Below are 12909 nucleotides of genomic sequence, written 5' to 3'. Positions count from 1 at the left end.
TAATAGTTTTTCATATTATTTAAAATGAAAATAATAAAAACGTATGCCAGCAACCTCTTCCACTAGTTTTAACTCAGCCTTGTGATGCAGTCCACAGCGGGCCTGTGTAGCAAATTAAGTTTGTTGAGTTAATAATTAATCTATAATTTTGTTTACTTGATCTTTTTAAAATGTATTTGTTTTAATACATCAATCAAGTATTCTGTAAGTTTCCATCTTCCTAAAAAATTCTCTCCTGGATCCTTCAGACTTGTTCCAGTCCAGACTGTATGCCTTCTATTCCTGGGGCACAGTGGTCAACCTTAAAACTCTCTTCTTTCTCATCCTGCAGATTCCTCTCACTCTCCTGGGTTGGAATTTATTTTTCTGCATCTTATCACACATCTTCCTCTATTGATTTACTCTCTTTGAGCCAAGCACCTCCTCCCATAGCCTCCTGAGGAACAATTGTAATAGAGAGAAATTTGAAACCTTGCATTTTCTGAAAATATCTTTTATTTTACCCTTACACTTGATTTGGCTGGGTATTTCTATTTCTAAGTTGAAAATCACTTTCCTTTAGAATTTTGAAGCTATTACTCTACTAGTATTATTGTTTAGAAATTCAGTGCCATTCTGAGTCCTGATCATTTGTATGTAATCTGCCTTTTTCTTTCTAGAAATTCATAGGCTCTTTTCTTTGTCCTCAGGATTCTGAATTCTCAGTGATGTGTTTTGATGTAGTTATATTTTTATCTATTGTGCTGGGCACTTGGTGGTCTCTTGCGTTTACAGCAGTCTTTCTCAACCAGAGGCAGTTTTAGCCCCCAGGGAACACTGGCAAGGTCTGAGACACTTCTCTTTGTCATGAGAGGGGACATGCTGCTAACATCTGATGGGAGCCTGCAGTCCCGCTCCCCACAACAAAGGATTATTGGGGCCAAAAATTAATAATGCCAAGGATGAGAGATCCCGATTTAGAGATCTAGCATTCTCAGCTTCCTGGGAAGGCTCCATGCATTCTTTCTTTCATAATTTTCTCTGCTCCATTTTCTCTTTTCTCTCTTTATGGAAGAACTTCTATGATTTAGTTATTTGACCTCCTGGAATGGTTCTTTACTTGATTTGCCTTCTCTGTTCTGTATCTTTTGGCCTTTTCCCTATACTTTCTAAAATTTCTTCAACTTAATTTCTTCTAGCATAGTTTTAATTTCCAAGATTTTTTTCTCTGAATTTATCTTTGCTAGTATAACCTGTTCTTTTTTCATGCTTGCAACATCTTTGTGAGGATATTAATGATAGCTTTTTAAGAAGTATACTCCCTTCGTATTCTGTTTTCTCTAAGTTGCTCTTTTCCATTTGTTTTGGTCTTTTTCAACGTAGGGGCTGTCCTCAAACATCTGTGCTTTTTGACAGTGTGTTCATAGTTCAGCCTGAGGGACTAAGAGCTCTCAATCCTCGGGTAGAGTTGGACTTACCTAAGATGTGATCTTTCCTCTTGGGCTGGTCGGGTTGCCCAGAGAAGACTGCTGATCACCTGCCTGGAGGGTAAAGGTCAGGTTACCAACATTCTGGGACCCAGGAGGGAGTAATAGCTTAATCCATATGCACACCCACTTAATCCTGCTCTTTTACCGCACTTCAACTTTCAACTTCTTATGTCCTCAGTCTAGTGACCTCCTGTTTTATTTGCTCCAGGGAATTAATCTGCAGTTTTGCACCAAGTGGCTATGAGGTGAGGAGGACTGCTTCTTAACTAGCCCTTCCACCACAGCTCTGTTACAAATGACTCCCTAAGTTACCTGGTGCCCCCAATTCGTGAACCTTCGGGAGATTTGTGAAGTAAATTTAATGGGTTCTCAGCGTTTCCCACTTTTATCTCCTTTTCTCTTCTTCCACATCTTATGAATGGCTTTTTAAGAGTCCTTTTATTCCCATTTTGATGGGGTTTTAGGAGGGAGCAAACTAGATGCTTGTATTCAATCTGCCATCATTGCCCAGAAGTTCTGCCCTATTTTCTAAGCCCAAAGAAATAGGAGAGAGAAGAAATGAGGTAATTTTCAAGCATAAGAGCTTTCTTAGACAGCCTTTCTCTTCACCTTGATTGGTAAGTTTCTTAAACCGCCTTAATTTAAACCTCTGTATTCCCTTACACAGGCAAACTTTCCCACTTGGTGCCAATTTCTTCTAGCATGTGATACCATCTGAAAGCAAGCCACAGAAAATTTGAAATATTTACTGAGGACCTCCATTGGACAGTTCAGTGTGCTGGGTGCTGTAGCTGGATTTGTACAGAGAAGCATACTTTTCATGTCAGAATCTTAGAAAAAGGAAAATGAATACGGGGGAAAGATGGAAACATTAACTGTGATATACTACATTTTACTGCATTACCTTGAAGACATCTTTTTTTTTGCTTTTACACTACTATTACGAATATTTTCTTTTATTCAGAACAGTGTGAAAAGCTAAGATAATATCTTATTCTGATCATTAAGATCTAGTAAAAGCTCTTTTTGTGTATCATAATATTGAAAATAGTATTCTATAATATAAAACATTAATTGTATTATTCATGTGTATTTATCCTATATGTTATTTATGCAAGATAAATCTGGTAGGAAAGGTTTTGAGTCCTTTTAACAATAGGTTAATAAAATTTAGCAAAATAAGGCTTCTACAGGATAAAGCCCTGGGTTGGTATATAAGAAATAGTAATGGCCTAAGAGTCAAGAAACTTAAACTGGGGAGTAAAGAACTGGCTGGGGATGAGGAGGGAAGAAAAGAAGAAAAAGAGAAGAAATTTTAACTGATTCTGGCTGTGTCAGTAGCCATCTGCATTAATCCTCAAGTCACTCCATCTTTGAGCCTCTTATTTCCATGCTATAAAATAAGAATTTTTTTGTTTGTGTCTCTTTCTGCCCTAAAATGCAAAGATTCTAATTAGTTCTCTCCTTGGGAGGCCACTTAATGCCTTATCTCACAAGAGAGCTAACTCAGATCTCAATTTTTTTTTATTTCAGACAAGATTCCTTTGCTAAGCAAAGAAAAACTGCCTGTAGTAGGAATTGGAAAGCATCTGTGTGGTGTGGCAACAGGTATGTAAATGTACTAATAATGTCTAGAGGAACCCACTAAGTCTTAGCTTAACATGGTCCCAAACATTTAAACAGTCTCTTTTGAGTAGTTTCTATCCGTTATGTTTACAACTCATTACTCTTCATAGTAGTACTAGGCCTGTAATATATCAGATTTAGAGCTTTCTGATTTGTCTGCTCATTTTGGGCATTTTACAGGATGAATTAAGAGTTTTATGTGTGAAATGAGGGATTTATAGCTCAGTGGTAGAGTGTGTGCTTAACGTGTACGAGGTCCTGGGTTCAATCCCCTGTACCTCCATCAACAAAAAAAAAAGAAGAAGAAGAAAAGAAAAGAGTTTTATGTGTAAATACTGTGTCATATGGGATTTAAAGTTCTTTGGGTTATATTTCAACCAAAAGGGAAATAAATCATTTATGGAAACTGTATGATTCTGTCTCAGAAGCTTTTGTAGAAGAGTTGTTTAGGTAGGACTCTGAAACCTCTCCCACTAGAAGGTGATTATATGTTCGGATTCTAGGGGAAACAAAAAGGAAATGTTAAGATGTGTTGTCTTAGCACTTGGATCGATCGATGTAGCATGATAAAGTAGAAAGAGCATGGGCTTTGACGTCAGAGAGTCCAGAGTTCAACTTTGCTGTCTCCCCTTGGCAAAACACTTAACCCTTCTGAGCTCTGGTTATCTCATCTGTAAAATAAGAGTAATAATAATTATTTTCCAGGTTACATGTAAAGTGTCTGGCACATATCGGTGCCCAATAGATGTTAATGTTGTTGTATCTTCTTTTGGCTCCTGTTCGTTTCATCATTCACTCATATGGGGAACTTGGAGCCTCCTCCAGAGATTATTCAAGTTGGCTGGAAATGGCTTTGAGTATTACATATTTGTGTTGCCTTGTACAGTTTTTAGTTGGCTTTCTTGTATTTTGTCTCATTTAACCTCATAAAAGCCTTCTGAAGTAAGCCAGTTCTGTCCTGGGGAGGAAACAAAGAATATTCCTTTACTCCTACCCATCTAACCCAAGTTTCCCAGAAATATAACCTATCCTGGCCATTTCTCATTGTTCCAAATACTCCCCCGGCCCTTGATTCACTCTGTCTGAATTCTCCTTTCATTACTCTATCGTTACCTCACTGAAAAATCTCTGCTGTTGCTGCCTACCCTTCTTGAAATTCTGTTTTCTTCTCTTTTCTGACACTCTTCTTTCCTGGTTCTTCCCCTACATCTATGCCATTCTTTCTCTGTATCTTACATGGTGTCCTAACACTATATGTCCTTTAAATACTAATATTCAGACCCATCTGTCACACACCCAGTGTGTCTTTCCCCTTCTTAAAACTCTTCAGTAGCTCCCAGTCACCTACATCATTAAGTCCAAGCTCTTCAACATGGCATCCTGGTCTCAGTCTGGCCTCTGCCTTCCTCTCTTTGCCACTTCCTGCCTCCGTATTTGTTGGTCTGCGGATTCAAACCCGGTGTACTTTTCCTTTATACTATACTGTGTCAGTTTCTAAAACTGCTCAGTCTCTCCTCAGCCTTCAGCTCAGTTGTGTCACTTTCAGGGAACCTCCCTAAAGACTCTTCCTTAGTATTTATCATAATTGCCTCTGCATATCTTTACCTCATTGTATTTTAATTGTCTCTTTATATCTAATTCTCCCACTATCCTCTGATTTTTTTTTTTTTTTTTTTTTTTAGTATAGGGAGTGTGCTTACGTGATGTTTGGTACATAACAGGAACTCAGTAAATCTTTGAATGAATAAATAATCTTGGCTGCCAATTTGCTGTATTTCCTGGTTCCTTTTTAGGTCTGTGGCTTTGTCCCTTAAGTTCTCTATAAAGGAGGGGTTGAGATAGATTCTAAAATAACTCTGTTCTTTTAGTAAGTTACCTGATTATTCACATTCCTGAAGACCATTTACTTAAGTCCAGAATAAGTAAAATAGTGACTGAATATATTTCATCAGAAAATACTAGTTTATGAAATAATAGATTACCTGTCAGTTTCTCCAAATAAGAGGTTCCCAATAATGTTTGTTGACTTAAATTCATATATTGGATTAAATTTACTAATAAAATATCAAGTTATTTACTATCCACTTGTGACATCTTGGGGTAATAAAATTTAAAACTACATGTTTTTGATTGAACAAGCACAGTGTGACAGTCTGTCTAATCAGAAAGAAAATGTGGATTTTATAGCATCTATTTAAGGTCTTCCCAGTATTGTGAACAACATAGCAATCTGCAGTGGGAAATTGTCATAGTCATCAAAACCCGTTTGTTTAGTTTTTAAATGTACTGTAAATTTTTCATTTTAATATAAAGTACATCCACCTCTAAGATCGTGTTTATTAATCATCATGTATTCTCAAAGCCTTGCTCATGAAAGACATTCAGTAAGTATTGGCTGAGTTACGCATAACTTCAGTAAGGCTACTCAGGGAGGCCTACTTTCCATATTTTGACCCCCCTCTTCTCAGCTCTACTATTTCCTGTGAACATCTTTCGGGACTGACACATGACATCAACTTTAGCAGATGCTCAGTCGATGCCTTTCCCTTTTCTTTCTTTGGATTCCTTAAGCTCAAAACTTCCCTAGAATGTAAGTGTAGATAATAAATTTTTTTTTCTATACAAGTCATTTCCTCAGCCAACGTAGGAGAAATGAGAGCCAATTTGAATAGCTGGACTAAAAGTTTTACAAGTTGTAAATCTTAAACTTCAGACAGTCTTTTGGGGAAGTAGACTTTATGCAGAATAAATCAATAGAGAAACTGATACAATAAGAGAAAAGAGCAAATATGAGCAAAGTTGATAATTCATAAAAGAATTATTACAAGTATGAAGCTAAGTAGGTTTTTGTTGTTGGGTTTTTGAAAACCATACTGCCTAATAAATGTAAAAGATATTCATTTTTAAAGATGATGTGGTTTGGGGGGCCACATAATTGTGTTTGCAGATCTTGCATTACGATGTTTGGTTGAAACCTATGCTGCCAGTTGTGAGGAAAGGAATGAAGAACCTTTAGCCAAACGCATAAAGAATGATAAAACAGAGAAAGAAATTAACACTTTGGCCAAGGAAGGAAATGAAAAAAATGTCCCAGAGAAGTGGACCCCTGTGGCTGGCATTGTTATTGCACTCTGTTGTCACCACAGGTGTGATTGGAGACATTATGTGGGCAAAGAATATTTCAGGGCCCTAGGCCTTGGAGCAGTGGAATTCCACTATTTCCAGCGAATGAGTAGTTGGGCCACTTGTGGGATGCGAAAAACAGCTTTGGAAGCGTCAGATATTTCCACAAAGAGAAAAGATAAACCGAACGATGACAGCGAGGAGCACGATGATGGAAGGCATGGAGCCACAGATGACGGCGCTGAGAGTTTGCCTGGGTAAGTGACTCCTTTGAAAGAGTAACACTAGAGCAGAAATATGTTATTATTACTATGCTTTCTTTTGAGATGAGTGTTACCAAAAACTTATTTATGAAAATATATTATTTACCATCTAATTTTAGAAGAAGAGAAAATGCACACACTTTTATTGTGGCATAAATAAAAGTTGTAAGCATGGGATATAGCACCTAATATACTGTGGGTTATTTAGCAATTTACCAATAAACAGAAATGACTAATATAAATGTTTACAGAATTTTAACAATGTGTTGTATGTGTTTATTCAATTTAGGTTTCTTACCGTTGAAGAAAAGAAGAAAATAGGGCATCTTTGTAAATTGCTGATTGACCAAGGCCGAATCAAGTATTTACAGCAGAAAGGATTCAGTCCTGCTTTACAGTATTATACAGACCCTCTGGTGTCTTTGGAAAATGTATTGTTAACTGCTTTACCAAGTCGTTCAACACCAGAAACAACTGCTTAATGGAAACGAAATTTTGAACAACATCTGTCTTCCACCAAAAAAATTTTTTAATTGTATTTTTATATTCATGAAAGTATAATTTAAATAGCAGGTAACATGAACTTTTAAAAATGTTGTGGCCTCAATGAACTTTGGTAGTAGCTTTGTTTTTTCACTTCAGAAGTCCAAACAGTAGAGAATTCACTAAATTCCCAAAGTAATCCTCTTCAGCAGGGCATCTTGAATTTTATTATCCATCAGCATTTATAGAGATTGGTTTAGTAGTCGAGCAGTTGACTTGGTTATCTGAAACACACATAACATGTCAATTGTAACTAGCACATTAACTTTCTACTTGCATTAATTTTGGAAATTTATTTTCCTTTGATTTTATTTAATACTTTTTATCTTTCAAGTTCAAGATGCGGTGATCAATTGTCAGTTTACAAGAACCAATCTGAGAATTTGGCTTATGTATGGATTTTTTTGTCCTTGAAGATCTGGGAAGAAAAATTAAATGTGATTATTTGTTTCTAATGTAAACAAATTCAGGAAGTTCACAATCAATTAATGAATTCACCTTCCAGATTTCAAGAGCCACACCTGTGTTTATATATAATCAGAATGTGTCCAGAATTTTTCAAGGGAAAAAAACTGTTTCACTTCATCATTTTTATTGGATAATAAGCTAGTTAGAATTTCCAAAAAGATACTTATAAGCCTAATTCACAAATTAAATTGAAACTTTCAAATAACTCCTGAAGTTAATTAGATGCCATATCTTTTAACAGGCTATTTTTACATGTATAAGTACAAATGTAAGTATATTCTCTCCTGTTTGGAAAAATAATTTGGAATAAAGTGGAAATTAGGTAATGAAACCAAAACCTTCTCACATATAGGCCTCATTTAACTCATAAGCAGTTTCTATGCATAAACTGACATTAAACCAAACATATGGCAAGACTGTTAACTTTCCTCATCTTATCCTTGATTTATTTCTGCCTTTATTTGTAAAAATTGTCTTGATCTTTGATACATTTGCCAAGACAAAGATCCAGAATTACTCATTTTAGACATTATAATGATATTCTTAGGTAACTATTTTGTAGGTCTATGATTACATTAATTACAGATGAGAAGTCTAAGCATTTTTAATTTCTGACCTTTCTCCTTTAGTTCTATCTCATGTATCTCATGAGACTGCCTGCGTTCAAGTATCAGCCCTACTACTTGATCTCTTTGTGCCTCTATTTCCCCCTCTTAAAACGGGGATGGTGAAGATAGTAATACCTCATAAGGTTGTTGTGAGCATTAAATGAGATAGTACATGTGAGATGCTTAGAACAGTTCTGAGTACAGAATTTTGTACTCAATAAATATTAACTATTATTAATAGTACTAATTCATGAAAATATTTCTAGTAACATAGTAGGCAGACTTGGTTTTATTATCTCTGTTTAAGTTGTAATCATTTTTCTCTTGTTATAAGTTCTATGTCATATTATTAAAGTAAGATAGTTTATTTTTTAAAGTAGTTACTCATGCCTGCAAATCAAGAGAACATAAATGAAGATAATAATACATAACTCAGAAATTAACCTGATTTTACTGAGTTAGGCAATGTTAATTTGTGTCATACTATCTGTTTTGCATCATTCAACAATTTATGCCCCAAAATAAAAATAATTCTACAGCAGGTATTATCTCCGTTATGTTTCATGAAACATATGTACAACACAAAGAATTATATAGTCCTGTGGCCCATCAGCTTAATGACTGTCTCTGACGATGATACCAAGTACTGTATGGGAGGATAAGCTTGTCCTCAGCATGCCAGCCGTAGGTCAAGATTGTCGTTTTCCACAGCTTTGCTCATTTCCTTTAAGATAACATGAGACAGTGACTATGTGGGATACGCATATAACCATTTCTTGGCCTGCAGAATTTTCAGGTTCAGCAAACTCCTCGTACTTTAGATTGATCTACACAACTACCTCTTCCTGCATGTCCCACAGGTTCATCATTCACTGTGTTGAAACTGAAGCTCATGTTCCACTTCTGCCACCAAACCAGCTTTTATACTTCATCCCCCCGTCACCGTTCACCCAATCGCTCTAACCAAAAACAGATTCATCGTAGACTCCTCCCTTTTCTCATCTTCATTCAGTCATCAAATCTTTCTCCTGCTTGTCTTTTATATATTTATATTCCGCTATCCGACACGAGGCCCCAGGCAGTTATAACTTTTTTACTTGTCTTCCTACAGTCGATCCTCTGTGTGACTGTTTCTGTGACCTTTCTATAACAGACCTAATGACCATTTCCTAAACGTCCTCCATTGGATGATGGTAAAATTAATTTCTGTAGCTGAAAAAAAATTCTTGTATTGTTTGCTCAGATTATACTTATTCTTCAAAGTAACTATTTGAAAATGTAACCAAATTCTACGTTTTAATTCAAAAAAACTTCACATTTTAGTGAATTGTAAAACCATGTTTTCTGTTGCTGTGCTACTGTTTATTGGTTTTATTAACAGAGAACTGTGTGCCCTTTGTCCTCTTCCCTTAATCTCAGTTTGTCGTTCCTTCCTTAATTGTTTTTTAAAAAAAAGAAGAAAAGGTTTTAGTCCTAAATTATCAGAGATAAAGTGATTGAAATCTACATAGCAAAACCTTACCAAAATCTATTTTCTCTTGATAATTTTCATTCCAACGCAAAATGCTTTTTCGTTCCTAGGCAAAATATTTCTTTTACTATTTGCAGATTGTAGAAAAAGAGAAAATGTAGCAAAGGTAGTGTTCATGAGTAAACTGATCTATGTGACAAACTGAGACAACGCGGCAGTGAGGCTTTAAGAATTCCGTCTTCATTCACTTGGTTTTGCTTCAAGTGCTTGGCCAAAGAATTTTATTTTCTGACGCTACTTGAAAAACTTTCAGTATCTTTATAACCTTTGTCTCCAAGCCCTTATCAAAATTGTGAACAGGTGTGAACTTCACTTTTTTCTTTCTACAATATTGACCAAGTGACCAGCACTTGACAGAAAAGTTAAGATGGAATGAGAAATCTACAAAGGAGTAATATATATACACACTCTCCTACCAAAAAGAATTTTTAACCTGTGTCATTTATATACAAGCCTCATACCTGCTCTCCGTGACTCCTGTATGTAAGTGTGCATAAACTGAAGGCCGAATAATTCCCGTTCCTCTTCCTCATCTGTGTTTTCACTGGGAGGAAGTGTTACTTCCAGTTTCAACGGGTTGTCTCGGAAGTTGACAAACCTGGCAGTTCACCAAAAAACAGTATTTTTATAGGTGCCAAAGAAGTGTACATTTATTTCCCTGGAGAAAGATCAGATGATAATATACTAAATTACTCTTTTTTAACTGGCTTCAATAACTGAACATCTTGGTGAGATGTGATATATCCCAAGAATCTTTAAGTTTCTTTCCTAAAAGAAAAAAATATTTTCTTTAGACAACTTATTTTCCAAGCTTGTAAAAGCAGTTATTAGTCCATAGCATATGTTTAATGTGGTACAGTTTAACTTCCAAGAGCAATCCTAATGTATCTCAGATATGCAATTAATGCTGTAAACTTAAAGTTTCTGCATATTTTATACATCGTGTCTTATTTATCATTGTATCTTCACCATCTGGTCCAGGACTCAGTAGTTGCTGAATAAGTAAATGAATGATTTTGTTATGAAAGGTGTAGGATTTGGTATGAATTCTAATGTCTTATGCTCACTGTCAGGAAATTAAGTTGAGGAAGGAAGATTTTTGAGAGTTCTGATAGTAATTAACTTCTTAAAAGGTATATTGACTCTATCTGTAACATAATTGCCTGTGTTCATTCGTAGTTTTTTAGAAGGAAAGTAATCACTGTTCTTATGCTTTTAGTTTTTGTATCGTGCATAAAGTTTGTTAGCAGTTATAAAATGATGGGGGTGAGGGTGTAGCTCAGCTGGTAGAGCACATGCTGAGCATGCACGTGGTATTTGGTTCAGTTCCCAGTACCTCCATTTGGAAAAAAAAAAAAGAAAATGAAAACTGATGATTTTCATGAAAATGTCACCATCACAGGGTAATTTAAAGCTGATAAATCCCAGTCCTGTTTCAGTTTCAAGGATTCTTTCTTGAATAATTTAGACTAGTGTTATATGAATCCTATTTATAAATTATGGAATTTCAGAGTTAGAGAAGATTTTTAAATGTATTCATTGATTTGAATGAGAACTCAAATCTGTTAACAACAAGTTCTCTGTATTACTTTGTTCTGCAGCCAGAAAGGGACATGTCAACTTTGGGTCTATAACTGTCACCTCAGACTGGTCATCTCTTCCATACACGCTGGAATATCTTGCAGCTTATTGTTGCTGAGGACAAGCGTGCTCAGATTTTTCATATTGCTGATTGTTTCTGGCAAGCATGTTATTTCATTCCGTTGCAGCCACAATGTATGTAGACTTTGCATCCTGAAGAATTAAAAAAGGTTTCTGTGATTAACCACATAACCCTGGTTCTTATTAACCTAAAGTTTTTTTAAATGTCCTCTTGTACAACGTCACCTTTAACCAGTATTACCTATTGAGTTAACTGACTTCACATTACCTGGTTTTAGGGAAACTGTATCAGGGAGTTAATCTCTATCTACAGTACAGCTGTCACCATGTAGTAGTAGAAACGAAATCAATTCTAGAAGTCTTCACTATTCTCATAGGATTTCTTGCAGAAGAACCGCTAAAATGTTATCTAATCTGAATTAGAGTCTCAAGAGAAAACTCAGAAATTATTAATATGCCCATTTAGGGCAAGACAAGTATGCGTGATGGTTAACAGCTTGGACTCTGGGACCAGGGTGCCTAGGTTCAAATCCTAGCTTGCACTTTACAAACAGATGAGGGAACTAACATAGATCTCTACATTAGTTTCCTCCTCCGTTTGTAAAGTCCACAGAAGTACCTGGCAGGTACTAAGCAATGTTATTGTTGTGGCCTATTCTTGTAAATTTGTTAAAGTCAGGTAGCCAGTTTTTCTCTCCCAAAGCTCTTTTTCTTATTTGGAATAAATGAAAATATTCTGTTAAGAAGAGGCATACATTATTTAGAACTAAATGGATCTATTATGATTGACTATGCTTGGAGTCCCCTTTGTTTTGTTTATTATTTCTTATTAATCATAGATGGCTTCAACACATCTCTTGGCAGCAAAAAAAAAAAAGTTATTTATTTTACCTTTCTATAGTATCAGGAAGTTGCTGAAGTCTGTTGCTTCCCATATCAAGCCACTCAAGGGCAGGCATGTTCAACACAGCAGGAGGGACTGTGGTAAAGTGGTTCATGCTCAGATCGAGATGAGTCAGCTTTATCAAATTGCTGAGCTGAGGAGGAAGGCAAGGGTTTTCAAAGTAAATGCCCACAATGTAAACTACTAAAACACATTGATAAAGGAGGTATTTCACGTCAAGAAATGTTTACATGATGCTTGGGTTTTACTTAGTCTTAGCAATCCACAGCAAATTTGAAATAACAATACAGCTAAATAACCTCCAGATAAATGAAAAACTTCCTCATGGAAAGTTAATCTATTCAAAGAAAATTTATCTTCCAAAATAACCAAGTTCCAGGGTTTACTGAACCTGCCAGGCAGGAGCTTTTTTTTTCCCTTTTCTTTCTAGCAGTAAACATATGTTGTATTTTCCTTTTATCTAGTAGTTGAGATTTTCATGGGAAGACCCAAACTTTAGAATAATAGTTATCTTTATTTAAATTTCCTGTGCCTGATGCTTTAAATATGTTATCTCAGTCACAGAATTCACAGTAATTCTATTTTTAAATGAAACCATCAATTAAAAATGTATTAAGACTATATAACCACACCAGTGTGCTCAACTTAAGAAAGAACTATATAGGTATGACCACCCCCAGTGTACTTCTCCCTCCTGCCCCTTGAAAGGTAA

General features: G+C 35.7%; 2 protein-coding genes across 11 annotated transcripts in view; one reads left to right on the top strand and one right to left on the bottom strand.

Annotated features, from left to right (window-relative positions):
- TRMT13 (tRNA methyltransferase 13 homolog) overlaps positions 1-8641 on the top strand; it is a 25696-nt gene extending 17055 nt beyond the window's left edge. For 5 of the 7 annotated variants that reach the window (XM_072968132.1, XM_072968133.1, XM_072968131.1 and 2 more), the window contains exons 9-11: positions 3003-3077; positions 6043-6475; positions 6771-8641. In XM_072968132.1, the coding sequence (XP_072824233.1) occupies positions 3003-3077; positions 6043-6475; positions 6771-6963 (701 nt within the window). In that variant the 3' untranslated portion in view covers positions 6964-8641. Of the gene's footprint in view, positions 1-3002; positions 3078-6042; positions 6476-6770 lie in introns of those variants that run through there. The other 2 variants (XM_072968136.1, XM_072968135.1) reach the window with 2 other exon arrangements.
- LRRC39 (leucine rich repeat containing 39) overlaps positions 6989-12909 on the bottom strand; it is a 20800-nt gene continuing 14879 nt past the window's right edge. For 2 of the 4 annotated variants that reach the window (XM_072968142.1, XM_072968141.1), the window contains exons 6-9: positions 12185-12330; positions 11273-11425; positions 10093-10229; positions 6989-7248 (exon numbers count right to left, since the gene is read on the bottom strand). In XM_072968142.1, coding sequence (XP_072824243.1) covers positions 7193-7248; positions 10093-10229; positions 11273-11425; positions 12185-12330 — 492 coding nt within the window. In that variant the 3' untranslated portion in view covers positions 6989-7192. Of the gene's footprint in view, positions 7249-10092; positions 10290-10315; positions 10400-11272; positions 11426-12184; positions 12331-12909 lie in introns of those variants that run through there. The other 2 variants (XM_072968143.1, XM_072968144.1) reach the window with 2 other exon arrangements.

This window comes from Vicugna pacos, chromosome 9 (genome assembly GCF_048564905.1).
Source record: "Vicugna pacos chromosome 9, VicPac4, whole genome shotgun sequence".
In the NCBI taxonomy this organism is placed as follows: domain Eukaryota; kingdom Metazoa; phylum Chordata; class Mammalia; order Artiodactyla; family Camelidae; genus Vicugna; species Vicugna pacos.
The sequence above is the reverse complement of the archived record's forward strand: the minus strand, read 5'-3'. Positions and strand labels throughout refer to the sequence as shown.